At 43.1% G+C, this 21,080-nt stretch overlaps 1 protein-coding gene across 17 annotated transcripts in view; it reads right to left on the reverse strand.

Moving 5' to 3' along the window:
- Nucleotides 1–21,080, reverse strand: part of CLIP1 (CAP-Gly domain containing linker protein 1) — a 149,217-nt gene that overhangs the window by 29,367 nt on the left and 98,770 nt on the right. For all 17 annotated transcript variants that reach the window (XM_063647136.1, XM_063647138.1, XM_063647143.1 and 14 more), the window contains 3 exons: nucleotides 18,398–18,514; nucleotides 15,954–16,060; nucleotides 8,951–9,071 (listed from right to left, as the gene is read on the reverse strand). In XM_063647136.1, coding sequence (XP_063503206.1) covers nucleotides 8,951–9,071; nucleotides 15,954–16,060; nucleotides 18,398–18,514 — 345 coding nt within the window. The remainder of the gene's footprint in view (nucleotides 1–8,950; nucleotides 9,072–15,953; nucleotides 16,061–18,397; nucleotides 18,515–21,080) is intronic.

A 21,080-nucleotide genomic window follows, 5' to 3' on the forward strand; every position in this document is an offset into this window, starting at 1 on the left:
TCACCAATAATGGGACAAAGGAACATCACATGCCTCCTGGCAGGACACAGTATCACTTATATAGTCTTCTTACTAAAAATGCATAACCTGAATATCATCAGGAAGAAGCATCAGACAAACTCAAAATAAGAGAGTTTATGCAGCTTAACTAACTGGCCCTGTTCTCATAAAAAATGTCAATGTCATGAAAGACAAAAACAGAGGAATCGTTCCAGATTAAAGATGACTAAAGAGACATGACAACTCAGTGAAAAGAATGCATGATCTTGGACTGGATCCTGAATTAAAAAATAATGCTGTAAAAGACATTACTGGGACAACTGCCTGAACAGGAATAGGGTCTGTACGTTAGGTAATAGTGTTGTATCAAGGTTAAACTCCCTGAATTTCATGACTGCACTGTGTTTATGTAAAAATAATAGAATATATGAGCATTATTTGTTCTATTCTTACAACTTTTCACAAAGTTTGAAATAACTTCCAAATAAAATATTAAAAACTTAGTCTGGGCCGGGCGCGGTGGCTCATGCCTATAATCCCAGTACTTTGGGAGGCTGAGGCAAGTCCTGACCTTCAAGAGGTCAGGAGTTTGAGACAAGCCTGGCCAGTATGGCGAAACCCCATCTCTACTAAAAATACAAAAATTAGTTGGGTGTGGTAGCATGCGCCTGTATTTCCAGGTACTCAGGAGGCTGAGGCAGGAGAATCACTTGAACCCGGGAGGCGGAGGTTGCAGTGAGCCGAGATTGCAGCACTGCACTCCAGCCTGGGCGACAGAATCAGACTCTGTCTCAAAATAACAAAGAACCCCACAACATTAGTATGTGCCCATAAATCCCACAGCTGTGTGCTTAGCTCTCTGTTTACTTGGATTTAACGCTCATGACCAGTCCTTGCGTCCGCTTCTCTTTTGCTAAGGCCTTTATTTTGATTCATGTCTTGCTTGGCTCAAATTTATCATCAAGTGGCTCCTTTTCAGAAGGACTCACAAACACCACACCTTCTAAGTCCTTTCATGTTTGGAAACATGTGCCTGCCGTCTCACCTGAATACTCACTGTCTGGAGATGATGCTCTTGGCCATATTTCCTGTCCCTCAGAACTCTGGATGTGGTGCAGCAGAGTTTTTTTGCATTGAATGTATCTGCAGTTGGGTTGGTTTTTTTAAGTTTTTATAAGAAATTTGATTTTTCCGCCTGGGCACTGAGAATTATTATTTTTTATTATTATTATTTTTTTGAGACAGTTTCGCTCTTGTTGCCCAGGCTGAAGTGTAATGGCGCAATCTCAGCTCACCGCAACCTCTGCCTCCTGGGTTCAGGCGATTCTCCTGCCTCAGCCTCCCAAGTAGCTGGGATTACAGGCACGCGCCACCACGCCTGGCTTTTTTTTTTTTTTTTTTTTTTTTTTTTTTTTTTAGTAGAGATGGAGTTTCTCCATGTTGGTGAGACTGGTCTTGAACTCCCGACCTCAGGTGATCTGCCTGCCTCGGCCTCCCAAAGTGCTGGGATTACAGGCATAAGCCACCACGCCCAGCATAGAATTATTTCTGTATTGTTGAATTTCGATAATCACCAGGGTATTTTTTTTGGGTGTCTATTATTTTGGACCAATTTTTCCCAATGGGTCCCCCTACTGGGTTTCCATACAACCCAGTCTCTTTTCTGTTTGCAGATTCAGTTCTTCCTTCACTTGGAGAAATTTCCTTATCGTATCTCCTAATACTTACACACACACACACACACGCGCACGCGCGCGCACACATATATTTGAGACAGAATCTTGCTCTGTCCCCCAGGCTGGTATGCAGTGGTGTGATCTCGGCTCACTGCAACCTCCACCTCCTGGGTTCAAGCTATTCTCCTGTGTCAGTATCCAAGTAGCTGGCATTACAGGCAGGCACCACCACGCCTGGCTAATTTTTGTATTTTTAGTAGAGACAGGGTTTCACCATGTTAGCCAGGCTGGTTTCAAACTCCCGACCTCAAGTGATCCACCCACCTCGGCCTCACACAGTCCTTGAATTACAGGCTTGAGCCACCAGGCCCAGCCTAAATATAGACACATTTTTGAGACAGGGTCTTGCTACGTTGCCCAGGCTGGTCTTGAACTCCTAGGCTCAAACAGTCTCCTGCCTTGGCCTCCCAAATTGCTGGGATTACAGGCATGAGCCACTGCATCCGGCCCTTTCCTTTCTATTTTAAGAAATGTTTATAAGGCTGCTTTCTGTTTATGATTTATTTGGTAGTCTTGATCTGGTGTGGTTTGGTCTTCAATTTGTTTCCTTAATTCTTCAATCTCCCTGTTAAACTTGTGTCATTTTATCATCTTCTCTTTGAACAGCTGTTTTGTTTTATTCAAATAACTTGAGCTTTACATAACACAAAGCACTATTTTCCCTGGGTAACAGCTTCTCTTGGCCTGAATTCCCGTCTCTCTGGCTCTCGATGTTCTGTTCTTTCTCTTTTCCCTCGTAGGGTGCAGAATGTGTACACTTCTTCATCTTATTCTGGATGGCTCTACCTAGACCTTCCCTTTGCTCACATATACCGCGAGTTTCCCCCAACACCCTTCCTACCTTATCTGAGGCCTTTATCTTTAACCCCACATTACAGCTAAAAGTTAAGCACTGTAGTTGACACATTTCTGTAGCCAGAGGTTTCTGGATAGAGTCAAGGTTGGGATAGTTGAGGCTACACATAGACTCTGTTGGTGATCTCTTTCCTGAGATTTTTCTTCAGTGTTCTGTGCACATCACTCAATCTACCTGAACACAGGTAATCCCATTCCCACAGGAGAACATCCTCAGCCTTGGGGCACGTATCCCCAGTCAGCTCTTTCCACAGTGCTCCTACTGCTTCTGCTACCTTCCCTTCCTAGAGACTGGAACCCAGCCTCTCCTGTGATTGGAGGTGGTTATGTGATACAATCACAGAAATGTGAACTTTCTTCCCCAAATTAGAAGACAGAGCCATGTGAGAAGCCCTTTGCATTTCCCTGCCTTGTCCTCCCCTGCTTCCATCCAGAAAGCTCTGCGATGCTTGAGGTACAATAGCCAACCGGGGATCAGACCGACAAGAACTACACACCTAGCAGAGCAGCAAGCAGGAAGGAAGAGCCAGCTCCGTGCAGACGTTCCTGAGGGGGTACCCGCCCCGGACTGTCTACTGCGGACTTATTATCACTTGAGAAAAATACCCACAGTGCCCTGTGCCTGTCAGCTGCAGTTTGTTGGCTGGACTAGCTACAGAAAATGACCACTGGCAGTTTTTCCCACCATTGGTAAAATCCTGCGGTGGTGCAAAATGGCATTGAGCCTCAGAAATTTTTCCTTTACTTTTCCCAGGCTGTCTACTCAACTCTTTAGCCTAATTTTTTCCAAACTAGACTGGGCACAGGGATGGAGAGAATTCAAGTACAAATTCTCAGGATTTTGCTGTTCACCGTCCTTTCCACTTAACACTGGGGACAAAGTGTCAGAGTCAAACCACAATTTTGTTTCCTTTCTTGGTTGCCAATTTACTTTTTATTTTTTGAGACGGAGTCTTGCTCTGTCGCCCAGGCTGGAGTCCAGTGGTACGATCTCAACTAACTGCAACCTCTGCCTCCTGGGTTCAAGTGATTCTCCTGCCTCAGTCTCCCGAGTAGCCAGAATTACAGGCGTGCACCGCCATGCCTGGCTAATTTTTGTATTTTTTTACTAGAGATAGGGTTTCACCATGTTTCTCAGCTAGTCTCGAACTCCTGACCTCAGGTGATCTGTCTGTCTCAGCCTCCTAAAGGGCTGGGATTACAGGTGTGAGCCTCCAAGCCCAGCCTTGGGTGCCAATTTAAAAGTTTATAGCATGAAGTTGACTGGCTTTGTTGGCTTCTGCTGGACACATTTTTTAATACAGAAAAACTGTGTTCATAGCATTGGGTACTGAAGGGAGACAGAGTCTGTGATCCAGCTTCAATCAGTCCTAGTTGCCCAGAAGTCCCCTGAGCCCAGATTAAAATTATGATGGCTGATAACCACCATTTTTCCAAACTAATACACAATAAGCTAAAAATAGCTTTCCCTTTCTAAGCATTCATGTCTGGGAATTCAGGCTCATTTAAATGGCAGGTGACTATTCATGATCAATTTAGATGCTAACCCCAATTTTTTTGTATAACACGTCCGCTGTAACCTCTGTCAGGAAAAACTGTTCATGAAATACAGTTATTGAGTCATTTAATTCCTGTCCGGTTTCCATAAGCAAACTGTAACCTCATTCTACAAATAGCCAGGGGGAGAATCAGCTCTGTTCCCATAGTGATAGCTCACTGTATTTGCTATCTTTACAAGGTGGAACACATGTGAGGTTTGGAAATGATAAATCAGACATATCAAAAGTGACTACCTAAGGTGACTATTTCTATAGAAGAATCAACATTATTTTTAGAATTCTCTATGAAAAGAAAATAGGGGTAGACTATACCTATAGTCCCAGCTACTGGGGAGCCTGAGGCTGAAGGATTCCTTGAGCCCAGGAGGTTGAGGCTGCAGTGAGCTATGATAGTGCCCCTGCTCTCCAGCCCAGGCGACAAAGTGAGACTCTGTCTCTTAAAAAAGAAACGAATGCTCTGTATAGTTTCCATTAATCTTAAACTATATGACCCTGCCTGAATTTACACTGTATGCTTCTACCAGCCACGCAAAGAGCAAATGCCCCACTAAGTTGGTGATCAGGTTTTTGGCCACCACAACTCTGCAACAAAAGCTACTGAGATGGTTAATACTGAGTGTCAACTCGATTGGATTGAGGATGCAAAGTACTGATCCTGGGTATGTCTGTGAGGGTGTTGCTAAAGGAGATTTAACATTTGAGTCAGTGGGCTGAGAAAGGCAGGCCCACCCTTCATCTAGGTGGGCACAATGTAATCAGCTGCCAGCTTAACCACAATAAAAAGCAGTCAGATGGCTGAGCGCAGTGGCTCATGCCTGTAATCCCAGCACTTTGGGAGGCTGAGGTGGGCGGACTGCCTAAGCTCAGGAGTTCGAGATCACCGTGGGCAACATGATGAAACCCAGTCTCTACTAAAATACAATAAATTAGCCAGGCCTGGTGGCACGTGCCTGTAGTCCCAGCTACTAGGAAGGCTGAAGCATGAGAATCACTTAAGCCCAGGAGGCGGAGGTTGCAGTGAGCCAAGACTGAGCCACTGGACTCCAGCTTGGACTGCAGAGTGAGACTCCATCTAAAAAAAAAAAAAAAAAAAAAAGCAAGCAGAAGAACGTGAAAAGACTAGACTGGCTTAGCCTCCCAGCCTACATTTTTCTCCCATGCTGGAAGCTTCCTGCCCTAGAACATTGGACTTCAAGTTCTTCAGCTTTGGGACTCAAACTGGCTTCCTTGGTCCTCAGCTTGCAGATGGCCTCGTGTGTGACCTTGTGATTGTGTGAGTTAATAGTCCTTAATAAACTCCCTTTTATATCTATCTATCTATCCTACTAGTTCTGTCCCTTTAGAGAACCCCGACTAATTCAGCTATGAAGCTGGAAGTAAAGGGAATCATCTAAAAAAGTGGAAAGAGCAGTCACAAAGTCCTCTGTCTTCTTCTGTAAAACAGAAACTGGGGCCCTGGCTAAAAACAAGATACTCACCACACACCCATGCATTCATTCAAACCTACACATCGTGCTCTATGATTCCTACTTTCTCACAGTCTGTGGGAGAAGCAGAAGCACACGATCCTGACCACAATGCTGGGTTCTAAGGTCAGGGCACTGCAGAGCCCGCACCTGACCACGGAGGGGCAGCAGCTCGCTCTGCTTAAGATCAGAGGCCATGACCTTTAACACGGGCCTTTAACAATGAGGACATGATCACCAAGTGGGAAAGGAGACAAGAAAAGATGCAAAAGCAGACCTGTGAATGGCAAGATTTTGGGATGCACTGGGTTTTCTAAGCAAAATAAATATTTGAGGCAGAAAAAAAAAGTACCAGTAGGGTTCAGAAGCCATTTTTAGAGCACTGTTTGACCCCACCTACCCCATTTCTAGCTCACAGCTTTTTAAAATCTTGAACAATAATCATGAAGTAAGCAGAAGAAAGTTTTATTCTCAGAATAGAACAGCAGCTGGACAAACAGGCTTTCAAACACGATTTCAAATCTCAGCTCCTCCACTGCCTATCTGTGTATCCTTGGTAAGTTAGTTCACTTTTTTTTTTTTTTTTTTTGGAGACAGAGTCTCGCTCTGTCACCCAGGCTGGAGTGAAGTGGCACGATCTCGGCTCACTGCAACCTCCACCTCCCAGGTTCAAGCAATTCTCTCCCTCAATATCCCGAGTAGCTGGGATTACAGGCGCCCGCCACTACGCCTAGTTAATTTTTGTATTTTTAGTAGAGATGGGGTTTCACCATCTTGGCCAGGCTGGTCTCGAACTCCTGACCTCGTGATCCACCCGCCTCGGCCTCCCAAGATGCTGAGATTACAGGTGTGAGCCACTGTGCCCAGCCGTTAGTTCACTTTTGAGCCTGTTTCCTGTCTAAAAATAATCCTCCTATCTCTGAGGTAGGTTGTGATGATTCCATGAAATAATGGTAAAGCAATCAGCTCAGTTCAACAAATTATGGTGCTTCTAAATAAAGGAATCAGGAGAGAACCTAGGTCGTGGGTCAGTATTTACCTTTCTCAAGTCAATCTAGTCTCTATTATCTCGATTTTAGAATGAAAAAGCAAATTTTTCTGTAGTACTACAACTAAAATTATTTTTTTAAATAGCATTTCTGCCAAATACTGTAGCTCTGTAATATATTTCTAACACAGCTGATTAATAGTTTGACTTAACTATAGAAAGCAACTAAGTGAAATTTTATAGAATCCTTGGAGATGATACAATAAAAGAGTAACAGAGCCCAATGAATTAATCGGTCTTCATTAAACTAAGGTTGCTTCTAAGTTACTTTAAACGGGTGGCTCACTCCACTCTTTTGAAATATATACACCACGGAAAGAATGGTCTGTAATCTTTCTTGGTGATCAATGTTTTTCACAATCTCCATCATGAAAGCCTATCACATTTTAATTCACACACACATTATTTCTCCTTCTGAGTTACATACAGAAAACTACCAGTGGCTTAAGAATCCACCCATTCTTTAAAAGTAAGTCACTTCTTAGCCGTTCCTGTAGGCATTATTTTCTAACACTCTGCAAAGTGCCTGATTTTTACATTTTTTAATCACAAAACCTTTTCAGTAGGAAGCTAATTGAAATCTCTCCTGCAAAAGAGAACAGAGCTGCTAGGATGGAGAGGAGCCCAAGTCAGGCAAAGAAACTGTGGGAAATTCTAAACAAGGAAGCATGATGTCTCCTGATTCCCTTCTGGTTCTGAGTGACAGAGACAAGAACTGTAATCATCAGTCCAGTTAAGGTCACAGCGTAAGACAAGAGGATGATCTCTGTAAGTTCCTCCTGTTTATGGAACCCACTCTCTCTACCAGAGACATTCAATGAAACGATAGGAGATGGCAACAGAGTCAGCACTTAGCCAAAATCCTTCTCTTCCAAGTCCCTGTGGACACACTGATGCTGGAGATGCCAAATGCTGTAGGTGTTTTAGCTTGTGCCAGGAAAAAAGAACCCCTGCTGGTCAATGGGCTTCCATTCTTCATGACCTCCAGTTTCTCACAAACTCATCAAAGGAGAGTACAGTGACCCTAGTTAAGTCAACACACTGATACTCTCCTTGGCCCCCATCAGAAGATGACATCTCTTGACACTAGTCGCCAAATGATGCTGAACAAATTACTATCATCTTTGTGCTTCTGTTTCCCCTTTTACAAATGGGGATAATATAATGCTATTGCTTAGAATTATGGCAGGGACTGCGATGATAGCTAGCACTTATTTGTGCCTGTCACATAGCAAGAGCCCATAAATGTTAGCTACTATCACCAACAGCATCATCATCATCTTGGAGTCTTAAGAGATGTGGCATTTCTTTCACAAATAAGAAAACTGTGGAGAGCAACAATGAAGATTTTAAAGTCTAAAATTAACTCTCCAAAAAGTGCTTTCACCACAAATTGCACCATGTCAATGGGTAGTCAGTACAATTACCCAAACTAATCCATCCCAAGTAAGAATTCATGTTTGGAACACATAATGGGAAAAAAATTTTTTCCCCTTGGAGTACAAAACAAGAATGAATGACTACACAGCAAAAGTCTCTTAAAAATGTAATTTTAAGCTGCTGCTCTGAAGTCAGATGTGACTCACAATTCAGCACTTTGATTCAACTGTTAGAGAAGAATAAAAGGCAGAACATAGCTTCCTTTAAAATCAGTTTTGTTGCCATGTTTAATCAACTTCTATAAGAAACCTCTGTAATTTAAATATAGAAGCAAATAGGTTGTGGTTTGCTTATAGTTCATGCCAGTTGTAACATATATTCTATATTTACCAATGCACATAAGTGTACATGTATGCACAGTTCCATTAGAAAAGGCTTAAGCATGTTTTTTAATTTAAACAAAAGCGGAGTTCTATTGAAATCAGCTGCCAACACTTACACCAAATCTATATTCTTGGAATCTGTTTCTTCAAAATCAATTTTGATGAAAGTGAAAAAAATCTTGAGAAAAATAATTTTGTAATCCAAGTAGTAGTAGGGTGAAGATACTGTCCCCTTCCATTTAAATGTTGAGCTACAAGATTGTCTAATAAAGATCGTATTTTCTACTTGCTTGCAAGTTCCAGTGTTTTGTGTGTTTTTTAAAGGACCTGTCAAATCTCTCCTACCCTAAATCCTACAGCAGCACGTTTGAAAACAAGGAGACACATAGCACAGGTAACTTGGAATTCCGTTTGGAATGACCCCACCACACTGAGCAGACTTCCGAGTGGCCTCTGAGCGTGCTGCCAACAGCAGCAGCACCCAGCATGGCACAGCTAGAACCCCTTGCCAAAGGACACTGACCTTTTGATGACTTGTGACTTCGTCCCTGCTTCTCCCCAGCTCCTCAGCAAGTTTAACGTTCTCTTCTTGCAACGCTGAAAGCTGCTGGGACTTCTGAGCTGCTGCCTGCTTTAGGGTTTCTCTGCAAGGACAGTGAGTGCAGGGTTACCATAGAAACAAGACAGGCAAGGAAACTGTGGGAGACAACCAGCTTCATAGCACTGAAGAAAATATATCTGGGTCACGTGCCTGATAGGATCTATAATAACAGCAGACAGTATTATCTACATGCAGAAGGGGTTAAATGGCCATAACCTCCCAAAAGGAGTACTGTCACACACAATTATTACATTTTTCAGAACCTAATAAACCCTATGCCCACCCTCCCACCACCCAAACTTACCCCATAAAAAAGGAATTTTGCTATAAAATAAATGACAAATGAGATGGTCAGTACAGCCCTCCTGTCTTTAGGAATATTTCCGTTAGATGATTTTACTAAAACCCACTTCGTTGATAAAGTGATTTAATTTGCTGCCAAGGCACTCTGTCCTAACTGCACAGATCTATAATTTGTTTTTTTCTGGAAGAAATAAAAATCCAATGGTCCCATTTACCAGTATCTGTCAGAGTCAGGTGCTGATGTAAATCTGAGTATATTTTTAGGACAACTAGAGGCAGAATGCCCCAAGGAAATACAGTTTCCTAATTACATAACAGGTGTTTTATTTTATAGTAGTCTTTCCACAACGCTAATTTATAATTGAAAGAAGCAAATAAAAATATAATACAGACTGCTAACTTATACCATGAATATCAGCATAGAAAAAATGAACAGGATAGGGTATATTTATTAAACATTTTCTTTTTCTTAAAATAATCCAAAACATACATCCTAAACATTATCCTTTATACATGAATATGCACAATATTTGATCACTAAATCTTAGTTTTATGCTATAGAGGGTTTTGATGGAATTGTGAATTTTAAGTACATCTGTGTTGGTTAAACTCCATTTAGCAAGCTGTCATACATGGCTGAATTCTGAATCAAGTCATCTGGGTATGAATCCATCTGCTGATGCATGAACGCATCTATTTTTAACTTCAATTGTCTAATGGGTGGCAGTTCTCTGCACATTCAATTTTCTCAATTTTTAATTCTCCATCCACCTATAATATGCACACTGGGATGACCTCAGGAAGACTTAGGGAAATAAATCTACACAAAAATTCTCTTAGCACACTAAATTAGGCTTTTTACAGAGATGTTTATTTAGCAATTGAAGATAAACTGAGAAGGAATTTTAGCCTCAGCTAGTCACTCACAAAAGAGACTCATATATATGAATCTCTCTCTATATATGTATATATGTATATACATACACATACACATATCACAGCGAAAAGTTCATCTGTCCAAAGTCCATCAATCTTTGACAAATCAAACTTCCTTATGGTAAAATTACCATAAGCTAAACATATTTCCCAGGTGGTCACTGCCTTCATGAGTGGCTACATGGTGTCTGCATGTGTGTGGCCTGTCAAAGTGCTATGCTTATACTCCTGTTCCTTCTCTCTCAAGCCCACAGGAAGGAAAATAAAAACGACACATCAAGGAAGTAATCTAAAAGTGGCCAAAGTATCCTAAAGCATTGACCTATAAAAACAAAATTATTGTTTTTTTTTTTGAGATGGAGTCTCGCTCTGTCGCCCAGGCTGGAGTGCAGTGGCGCGATCTCGGCTCACTGCAAGCTCCGCCTCCCGGGTTCACGCCATTCTCCTGCCTCAGCCTCCTGAGTAACTGCAACTACAAGGTGCCCGCCACCACGCCCAGCCAATTTTTGTATTTTTAGTAGAGACGGGGTTTCATCATGTTGGCCAGGATGGTCTGGATCTCTTGACCTCGTGATCTGCCCGCCTCGGCCTCCCAAAGTGCTGGGATTACAGGCGTGAGCCACCACGCCCGGCCAAAGTTATTGTTTTAAAATTTACAAAATGCTTCTATGCCCATTTTCTCATTTAATCCTCAAAGCCCAAGGAGGCTAATGTTATTCATGTTTTAATGAGAAGACTGAAGCTCCGGGAAGTAAACAGATTTGCCCCAAATCATAAAGCCAGTAAGCAGCAAATCCACAAGAACAGGAGCTACAGTTGGCAGATGACTTCAGTCGTGATTCAGATATAGAGCACTTTGTTTTTTCTTTAGTGGGTAGTGGGTGAATCCATTTCATAGAGGAAAGAGGCTCCAATAACCCAAATTCTGGAAATACTCAAGGAATGATTCTCAAAATAGCTACAAAAATATTTCTAATGGTTTTTAAAGAAGCTACTTTTCTTTCTACATGACAAGATATCTTGACACAGAAAAGACTAGGTTTAAAACTAAAGACAAACATTGTTAATATTGACATGCAAACATTTTACTTATGAATCCATCATAAATCTATTATCATGCTAAATGTATTGTACATTTACTAAGATGCCAGTTGAGTAAAGATAAAAATTAGACTGCTTATATCCTTTTTTCCCTAAGATTCAAAATTATACACCACAAGAAACTGTTTCATTGTTATCTACAACTGAAAATAGGGGCTGGCTAACCAAAATCAAGCAAGAGCTTTCCTAAAAGCAGCCTTGTAAGTGGCACACAGGAAAAGAACATTCAGTTACAAGTGCTGGTTTCCAGGGGCAAGGGCAATATTCCAGAGGAGTGGTTCCTATTAGAACTCTTGTGGTGGCTAAGCGTGGTGGCTCAAGCCTGTAATCCCAGCACTTTGGGAGGCTGAGGTGGGCAGATCACTTGAGGCCAGGAGTTCGAGACCAGCCTGGCCAACATGGCAAAACCCCATCTCTACCAAAAATACAAAAATTAGTTGGGCGTGATGGTGCATGCCTGTGATCCCAGCTACTTGGGAGGCTGGGGTGGCATGATGAATTGAACTCAGGAGGTGGAGGCTGCAGTGAGTTGAGACTGCTGCCACTGTACTCTAGCTCGGGCAACAGAGTGAGACCTTGTCTCAAAAAAAAAAGAAACCCTGTGTCTATATTGGTGCCCCTTTTTCTCCAGGAACCACAGTCCTATCAGGTGAAGAGAAACACCAAAAAAGCTCCAGAGGACACGCAAAACCCCATACATGTTAAACCACGGAAGAAGCAAGCAGCTGCTCATTCTCCAGCTCTGAGCTCTGAGGAATAAGACTAAGGAACAGCAAAGTGACTGCTTTGTTTTGAGAAGCACTGTTCCCATTACACAGTCCTCTTACCGCAGAAGGCCCTGGAAATCTGACCAGGGAGCCACCAGTCATCAGGGGCAGGGGCTTTTTCAACCTACTCCCCATACCTCCTGTGCCGGCTTCCATGGAACGCTACCAGCGTGTCTCCCACTGTTCCTCCCTCCCGTTAACAGTCCCAGCCATATTGTGCCAAGTCACTGACAGGAAGATGTGATTCCCTCAGGTCTGTTGGGGCAGAAAAGAAGTAGAAAATCCAAAGCAGCCCAGGCTCTTTCTGCCCTGGGATCCGGTCCCTCCCCACCTGAATGTGTTCAGGGATCAGAGGTCTGGGGAGTGCAGCACCAGGAACAGCTCAGCACAGGCTGGGGTTAGCATGACAGCAGCTGGAGCCACAATCTCAGCTAAGCTTTTATTAGTCAACGGAATAATTCGAAGGAGGGGATCACAAAAACAATTTATGTCACCTGGCCGGGTGTGGTGGCTCATGCCTGTAATCTCAGTACTTTGGGAGGCTGAGGCGGGCGGATCACCTGAGGTTGGTAGTTCGAGACCAGCCTGATCAACATGGAGAAACCCCGTCTCTACTAAAAATACAAAATTAGCTGGGCATGGTGGTGCATGCCTGTAATCCCAGCTACTGAGGCAGGAGAATTGCTTGAACCCAGGAGGCGGAGGTTACGGTGAGCCAAGATCATGCCACTGCACTCCATCCTGGGCAACAAGAGCAAAACTGCATTTCAAAGCAACAACAACAACAACAAAAAACTATGTCTTCATAAGGGTGAAACCAATGCCACACTGAGGGTAGGTGACATGACAGGATTCAGTGAGGACTCTGAATATTAAAGGTGATCTCACTGGAATACTAGTAATGATCGCAACAAAAGACTCCTAAGAGCCAGGTGCAGTGGCTCCCGCCTGTAATCCCAGCACTTTGGGAGGTCAAGGCGGGCAGATCATTTGAGGCCAGGAGTTCAAGACCAGCCTGGCCAACATGGTGAAACCCCATCTCTACTAAAAATACAAAAAAATGGCCAGGCGCAGTGGCTCACAGCTGTAATCCCAGCACTTTGGGAGGCTGAGGCAGGCGGATCACAAGGTCAGGCGTTCGAGTACAGCCTGGCGAATATGGTGAAACCCTGTTTCTACTAAAAATACAAAAATTAGATGGGCATGGTGGCAGGCACCTGTAATCCCAGCTACTCGGGAGGCTGAGGCAGGAGAATCGCTTCAACCCGGGAGGCGGAGGTTGCGGTGAGCCGAGACTGCACCACTGCACTCTAGCCTGGGCTAAAGGGTGAGACTCCATCTCAAAAAAAAAAAAAAAAAAAAAAAAGTACAAAAAAATTAGCTGGGCATGGCGACACACACCTGTAATCTCAGCTACTTGGGAGGCTGAGGCACAAGAATTGCTTGAACCCAGGAGGCAGAGGTCGTGGTGAGCAGAGATCACACCACTACACTCCAGTCTGGGGAACAGAGTGAGAGACTCTGTCTCAGAAACAAATAAACAAATAAAAACAACAAAAGACTCGTAAGTAGTACTGCAGGAAAATGGAATTTTATCTAAACCCCAAGAACCCTCTTGGCCAGGTCCACTTGGCCCTGCCCCTCCATCACCTAGTAGGATCCAGGGAGCTTGGTGGTGGGATTATGGCAGTGGAGGCCGGAGAGGGAGTCTCCCGTGGCAGTTCACATTCTCCCTTACCAGCTGCCCATGGGACACAATGCAGGAATTCAACCTGGTACCCCAAAGCCCTCCAGGTTTGCAAAATGACTTGTGTCACCAAGAAAATAAATCCTAAGCTATACCTGCACCCTGCTTCCTGAATGAATAGAACTAAACTGTCACATTACAACCAATGACTTTGTTTTTCCTGTCATGGTGACCCATCTTCTATTTGTGTCACTTGATGTTGGCAGGCCAAGGAAATTGAAGCTTCCCCTGATGAACATAATCACAATTGTAAATTTATAAATCTGCATAAATGAAATCGTTGGAACTGTTTAAACATAATCCCATCATCTAGAGACCCGCCATTTAAACTAGGACTGAGGAAGAAAATCACCGACATCACAAGCTGTGCATCCCCTCACAGGAGCAGCTCCGATCAGATTACTACCAGGAAAATTTTAAAACTCTCCGAAGAACCACACATGTGCTAGCTTAATCCAAGCTCAATCAACAAATAGTATTGAGGATGGTGACTTAAAAACAGCCATCTGGAACTGATGCTTTTGTTTTTGTTTGAATTTCATCTATGTATTAGGATTGGAAATAAAAGACACAAACCCTTGAAGGGCAGGGACCATATATACTCACCTTTTTATCCTTCCTACCTTAACTGTACCTACCATGAAAGACAAAGACACACTCAAATGTTCACCAGGTGAATTAGCTTTTAGGGTTTTAGGTTAATACGGTTGATACAGTGTCGTTAACAGAATAGAAGACCAAATGAAATCTACACTGTAACCATCCTTTAAAATGTCAGAAAATGCCAATCTCTAATAACTACACTAGCCAGACTTGAAAGGCAAGAACTGAGTTAGCATCAACAAAGGAAGTATGAACAGTCTGTCTGCCTGAAACCACGTAACAAATTGATGTGTAAACCTTAATTTTACAGTCTTTCAAAATGCTGGTCATTTCATTTCCATGCCAGATGGTTTGATTACTTTTTTTTTGAGACGGAGTCTCACTCTGTTGCCCAGGCTGGAGTGCAGTGGCGCGATCTCGGCTCACTGCAAGCTCCGCCTCCCGGGTTCACGCCATTCTCCTGCCTCAGCCTCCCAAGTAGCTGGGACTACAAGCATCCACCACCATGCCCAGCTAATTTTTTTGTATTTTTAGTAGAGACGGGGTTTCACCATGTTAGCCAGGATGGTCTCAATCTCCTGACTTCGTGCTCCACCCACCTCAGCCTCCCAAAGTGCTGGGATTACAGGCATGAGCCACCGTGCCCGGCCTACTCCTCTTAAAATTGAAATATTGAAAATGTAGAAAGTGACAGGCTATTTGATTTTTTTTTCCCCCTGTAAGAAGAGTTTTGAGGGACTTGCTAATAAAGGGTCTGACATTTCCAAATGTTAAGATAGGCTGGCCAGGCACAGTGGCTCATGCCTATAATCCCAGAACTTTGGGAGGCTGAGGAGGGGGGATCACTTGAGGTCGGAAGTTCAAGACCAAATGTTAAGATTGGCTATTCTGATTCTACTTGTACTTTCAAGGCTTTCAAGTCACTTCTTTTCTTTTCTTTTTTTTTTTTTTTTTGAGACAGGATCTCACTCTGTCACCCAGGCTGGAGTGCAGTGGCACGATTATGGCTCACCTCAACCTGCCGGGCTCAAGCGATCCTCCCACCTCAGCCTCCCGAGTAATTGGCAAATAGGCACACAACACCATACCCAACTAATTTTTGTACTTTTTGTAAAAACAGGGTTTCGCTGTGTTGCCCAGGCTGGTCTCAAACTCCCAGGCTCAATTGATCTACCCACCTCAGCCTCCCAGTGTTGGGATTACAGGCACGTGCCACCACACCCAGCCCAAAGTCACATCTGAATCCCCAACTTAACTCATCAGCCAGTACACATTTCATTCTGATCCTTTAACTTAGCTGTGGTTCTGACTTCACAGTGGTTACTGATGTTACTTCCAGGGTACCCAATAGAGTTTGCATACGCTTACTTTACGTACTTCTCAAATATTTTTTAAATAATTAGCACTGTGTTTACATTTTCAATTTAAAATAAATTCCATATTTTTTTCTCAAAGGATAGAAACTTACATTTCTTTCCTAAATTCTTCCATTTTTTGATTCTCTACAGTCAGGAGTTCTTTTGATTTGTTCAGCTCTTCCACGTTTTTCAAGTTGTTTTCTTTAAGTGTGTCCAACTTAAAGACCAAGAGAAAAAAACTTGATGAAATTATTTCATTTTCCAGTGACATGAATGAACAAATTATTCATGAAAATGTGTACTGAAAAGACAGATGAAATTAGTCACCCGCAAAAAAAAAAAAAGTCTCCTGGGTGAAGAGATTACAGATGACAATTACGAACTGCAAACCTCCTCCTTACATTTAGTCTGATATATCCTGTACACCTGGCCAAAATCTCAAACTAAATTGCTACACAGAAGTAAAGTTTTCTTTTATCTTGTGTACAATTATCAGCACTTATCACTGAACTTGCTATTCAAATATGATTAAAAACAAGAAATAAAATGCAAAGCAATGACATCAGCAAGGATTATTCTTTGTAATGAAAAGAAACCCTTTTCTTTCCCCAAAGATTAGTGATTTAGGATATATTTTTCAATGTCAGTACCAGATTTACACAGTCCTCATTACAAAAATTATTTGAATCAAAATATTTGTAGATTGGAAAAAAATTTAGTTACCCATCTGAACTTGAACCTGAAGAGGAAAAAGCCATGTCGTGTGACTGAAGGGCACTTACACCCATTTGGCTCCATCATTGGCCCACGGGGATGCAGCCAGCTGAGGGCCTGGCTCTTGGTGGAAAGCCAGAGCTGTCACTGGGATGAGTGGGGATGTGACTGATCACAGGCTGTGGCAGGTGGTTGGAGCTCTAGGTGTGGAGCCACCACCAAGGATGGTAGCTCATGTGGGCCTCCATTCCTCAAGGTGGCTCCTGGGGCCATGCTGGCTTTCTGGGCCTTGAGAAGTTGTCTCCTACAGCCAGAAAAGGTAGCTATCTCCTTTTGCCATGCCACATGCCACCAGTCAGGAGTCCTAGAAAATGTCTTGCTAGTTTTACAACTGCCATCTTCCTTTTAACATCTAACATTCCAGATTAACAAAACAAGAAAAATAAAATATCACAATGGGTCCGAAAATATGGTTCATCCAACCCTGAATTCTGGCTATAACAAAGATACCAAGAGATCTGCTATAGACCAACTCAGTTCCCCCTGGTTCCACTGCTGCAGGTTAGACACATTCCCTAAAATCCTCTCATTTACTTCAGCTTCTAATTTTGATTAACAGCTATGATTTTTTAATGCTTTTATACTTTTAGCTTAAGTCATCTTCTCTTAGGATTGTCAGTTCTATAAATGTACTTCCTTCTATGTGAAGTCTTGTTATTTACCATATCATTACCTCCAAATGTTCATCTCCTTTGAAAAGTTGATCCTTGACCTCCACAATGAGGAGGCCTAGTCTTTACAGTGGCTCCTCAGTTTGGCCACCGCCTCCCCCTTGATTTCCTTCCTTAATGTCTTACCTGCCTATTACTTTTAAAAGCATCTGGGCTGGGTGTGGTGGCTCACGCCTGTAATCCCAGCACTTTGGGAGGCCGAGGCAGGCGGATCACAAGGTCAGGAGTTCAAGAACAGCCTGGCCAACATGACAAAACTCCGTCTCTACTTAAAATACAAAAATTAGCCAGGCATGGTGATGGGCACCTGTAATCCCAGCTACTCGGGAGGCTGAGGCAGGAGAATCACTTGAACCCGTGAGACGGAGGTTGCAGTGAGCCGAGATCATGCCATTGCACTGCAGCCTGGGCAACAAGAGCAAGACTCTGTCTCAAAACAACAACAACAACAAAACAAAAAAGCATCTGAAGTTCCACAGGACTTCACATAACCATTTGTGTGCATCAGTCAGCTTAGGATTTAGGTAACAGCCTTCCAAACAAAGAAAGGGTTGGTATGAGCTGGGAGGGTGGGAACAGGGAAATCCAAAGAGGAGGAGAAATGCCACAGAAGGAGAAATGCTACTTGTGGACAGAATCAAAATATCTTGACGCCACATATTTGTCCCTGCTCCAAAAGTGACTCATTCAAGATGACACAAAAGGAAATCAGTACTGAATTGGGCCAAGAAAAGGCCTGCATCAGACTCAGGGCTGAGGAACGAAACTTAGTGGCTCAAAGTTGGGAAAGAGAAGAGAAAAAACAATGTGTGTGATGTAAGATAAAGGATACAAAAGCTAGAGCAGGCCATCAGTACCTCCTCTCACTAGTGCCATCACTAAATAGTTACCTTAGCCATACTATTAGGGTTTTTTCCTCAATTTGTAAAGTTGATCCTAATAAGTAATGAAGTGATACACTTTATTTAAGATTATCATGGCTCTGGCATGCATTTCAAACCTGTGTAAGGTCACACTTCAAAAACATAAGCAATCCTGAGTTAGTGACCAAACATTCCACGAAGTTGGTAAGCTGTTCTTTGTATAAAAAGCTATTTAAATCTGATTACTTCATTCTGTAGTTTTGCATTTGTTTGCTTGGTGTCCTCCAAGGAGGCCAGAGTCTCAGTCTTCTCTTTGGTCATCTGTTCCATTATCTGCATGGCATCTTCCGCTGTTTGAGCAGCCTAAATACAAGGAAACACTGTGAGAAATAAGGACACCCCTCGCCAACACCGTTAGGTGAGGATTGGGCTGTGCTGTTCAGGCAGCACTCAGTGTCTGTGTGGGTAAGGGAGGCACACAGAGAGGGTGAATTAGTCACCAATCCAGTGCTGAAACAGACGGACAGGAAAGGAAAGGTCTTTACTCTAAAGTAGAATATGCAGACCCTTTCCTGCCATTTTTCAATGTCAATTGCTATGCAATTTGCATGTAAACATACATCTTCCAATGAAAGTTCCAAATGACACTGGCAAGCATGCTCCCTTCATTCTGACTTATGTTTGAGAGACCGTTCGGAGGTAACAATGAATAACATCCTTATATAGCTGAATTTCTTGGAATCATATTTATTATTATAAGTTTAAAATACTATCCTTGCTATTTCAAATCTGGGGCTTTCAAAGTCACTCAAATTTAGGCTGAGAATTTTTCAAATAAATATAAAAATTATCTGGGCACTTCTAACATAAGGCTCAAGTGTTTAACGAGAAGCATTTAATGCAAGTTGTGGGTAATGAATAAAAACACGGCTGTGAATAAAAAGATGCATATGGAGACAAATTCTTAGCTGCTAACTATCAAAATTCATTATAAAAAGTTAGATATAGGCCGGGCGCAGTGGCTCATGCCTGTAATCCCAGCACTTTGGGAGGCCGAGGCGGGTGGATCACGAGGTCAAGAGATTGAGACCATCCTGGCCAACATGGTGAAACCTCGTCTCTACTAAAAATACAAAAAACTAGCTGGCCATGGTGGCGGGCGCCTGTAGTCCCAGCTACTCGAGAGGCTGAGGCAGGAGAATGGCATGAACCCGGGAGGCGGAGCTTGCAGTGAGCCGAGATCGTGCCACTGCACTCCAGCCTGGCGACACAGAGAGACTCCGTCTCAAAAAAAAAAAAAAAAAAAGTTAGATATAAAAATAACCATAAAAATAAATGAAAACATAGCTAGGCGTGGTGGCATGTGCCTATAGTCCCAGCTACTCAGGGGGCTGAGACAGGAGGATTACTTGAGCCCAGGAGGTAGAGAGCAGCCTGGGCAACACAGCAAGATTCCCACCTCTAAAAAAATAAATGGATAAACAGGCCAGGCGCAGTGGCTCATGCCTGTAATCCTAGCACTTTAGGAGGCCGAGGCAGGCGGATCACAAGGTCAGGAGTTCGAGACCAGCCTAGCCAATATGGTGAAACCCAGTCCCTACTAAAAATACAAAGCTTAGCCGGGTGTGGCAGCATGCACCTGTAGTCCCAGCTACTCAAGAGAGTGAGGCAGGAGAATCACTTGAACCCGGGAGGCAGAGGTTGCAGTGAGCCAAGGTCGCACCACTGTACTCCAGCCTGGGTGACAGAACGAGACTCTTTTTTTTATTTTTTATTTTATTTATTTTTTTTTGAGGTGGAGCCTCACTCCGCCTCCCTGGTTCAAGTGATTCTCCTGCCTCAGCCTCCCAAGTAGCTGGAACTACAGGCCCACACCACCACACCCGGCTAATTTTTGTATTTTTAGTAGAGATGGGGTTTCACCATGTTGGCCAGGATGGTCTTGATCTTCTGATCTCGTGATCTGTCCGCGACAGCCTCCCAAATTGCTTGGATTACAGGCATGAGCCACCGCGCCCGGCAAGACTTGTCTTAAATAAATAAATAAATAAATAAATAAATAAATAAAATCCTTTTAGGCACTTGTTTATAATTTATTGGTCTAATAAAGTTTATGAAAATCCTGCATTTTTCCCTATCCAATTATCAGCCATGAAGATTTCAATGGAATCTTCCAACTCCATGTGGATAGACACAATGAAATAGTTAAAAGCCAAACAGAGGACTCTATATTTCAATATGCGCCAATTTATTGCTTTTTTTTTTTTTTTCTTGAGACAGAGTTTTTCACTCTTGTTGCCCAGGCTGGAGTGCAATGGCGCAACCTCGACTCACTGCAACCTCCATCTCCTGGATTCAAGTGATTCTACCACCTCAGCCTCCTAAGTAGCTGGGATTATAAGCGCATGCCACCACGCCTGGCGAATTTTTGTATTTTTAGTAGAGACGCGGTTTCACCATGTTGGTTACGCTGGTCTCAAACTCCTGACCTCAGGTGATCCACCCGCCTCAACCTCCATGAGCCACCATGCCCAGCTGGTTTGTTGTTGTTTTTTTTTTAGATGAGGTCTTGCTCTGTCACCCAGGCTGGAGTGCAATGGCATGATCTCAGTTTCCTGCAACTTCCACCTCCTGGGCTCAAGCAATCCTCCCATCTCGGCCTCCTGAGTAGCTGGGACTATAGGCATGTGTCACCATGCCCAGCTGATTTTTGTATTTTTTTGTAGAGACAGGGTTTTGCCATGTTGCCCAGGCTGGTGTCGAACTCCTAGACTGAAGCCATCTGTCCACCTCAGCCTCCCAAAGTGCTGGGATTACAGGCGTGAGCCACTGGGCCCGGCCGAATTTCACTATTGCTTTTAAGCTTTTTCACAAAGTTTCTCCTTAGATTAAAAAATAAATCCTTTTTATTCACAGTTTGCAATTTTTT

The sequence above is a fragment of the Pongo pygmaeus genome, chromosome 10, assembly GCF_028885625.2.
Source record: "Pongo pygmaeus isolate AG05252 chromosome 10, NHGRI_mPonPyg2-v2.0_pri, whole genome shotgun sequence".
In the NCBI taxonomy this organism is placed as follows: domain Eukaryota; kingdom Metazoa; phylum Chordata; class Mammalia; order Primates; family Hominidae; genus Pongo; species Pongo pygmaeus.